General features: G+C 51.4%; 1 protein-coding gene across 1 annotated transcript in view; it reads left to right on the forward strand.

Moving 5' to 3' along the window:
- Window positions 1-752: 752 nt before the first annotated feature.
- LAS1L (LAS1-like (S. cerevisiae)) overlaps window positions 753-871 on the forward strand; it is a 9692-nt gene continuing 9573 nt past the window's right edge. Inside the window, exon 1 of the mRNA XM_010855557.1 lies at window positions 753-820. Coding sequence (XP_010853859.1) covers window positions 753-820 — 68 coding nt within the window. The remainder of the gene's footprint in view (window positions 821-871) is intronic.

Below are 871 nucleotides of genomic sequence, written 5' to 3' on the forward strand. Positions count from 1 at the left end.
TTAGCAGCAGCAGCAGCAGCAGCAGCAGAATATTGCTTTCCCCTCCAGAAAGCCGGAATCCCAAGGGACTGTGCAGAAAAACTAAGTATACCTTTGTGGATGTGGTAACCAACATAGCAGGGGAATGCTGGCAGAATAAAATCCTACAATTTTCAGCTGTAGAAAAGAACCTAGAAATTACCCAATCTAAACTTCTCAGTGTACAGATGTGAAAACCCAGCTAGATTTTTTTAACCCAATTTTAGATATTTAGATACTAGATGATATTTGCTGTGCAGGCTTGCTTTAGGGTCCACAGTGTTTTACTGGGTCAGGTGCTGATTCATGGCAATAAAAACAGAAGCGCATTTCCAGTACACTGAACGCCCATAATCCCGCCGCCGCCCGCCAAGGAGCTCAAACTAAAATTCCTCCTGCCGTCCAGACACGTCCCGCCGCCGCCCGCCAAGGAGCTCAAACTAAAATTCCTCCTGCCTCCCAGACACGTCCCGCCGGGTATGGGACAGAAGCCTGTTAGCAACCAGGAAATTAGCGGAACGTTGAGGATGAACGTTTGCAGCTAGGACGATTGCTTTGACGAAAGAACACTTCCGGTTGGCGAGGCCTTTCCCCTAGCTTGTGGTTTGGGCAGCCGTTAGCTCTCGCGTTTCGATTCGCTACGCTAACGCTGGGAGGCGGGCTTACGTCAGGGTCACGCTCTCCCATTGGCTGCTGGTGCGGGCGGAGGTTTGGAGTGAGGGTAGCACGTTGCGATGGAGGCTGATCGTGAGATGGAGGCTGATCATGAGATGGAGGATGATCTTCAGTGCGGCGGCACAAGGCCTGAGCTCGATGTTGAGCCCGTTGAGCCCGATGTTGAGCCCGATGTTGA

The sequence above is a fragment of the Bison bison genome, unplaced genomic scaffold, assembly GCF_000754665.1.
Source record: "Bison bison bison isolate TAMUID 2011002044 unplaced genomic scaffold, Bison_UMD1.0 scf7180017853928, whole genome shotgun sequence".
NCBI classification, from domain to species: Eukaryota; Metazoa; Chordata; class Mammalia; order Artiodactyla; family Bovidae; genus Bison; species Bison bison.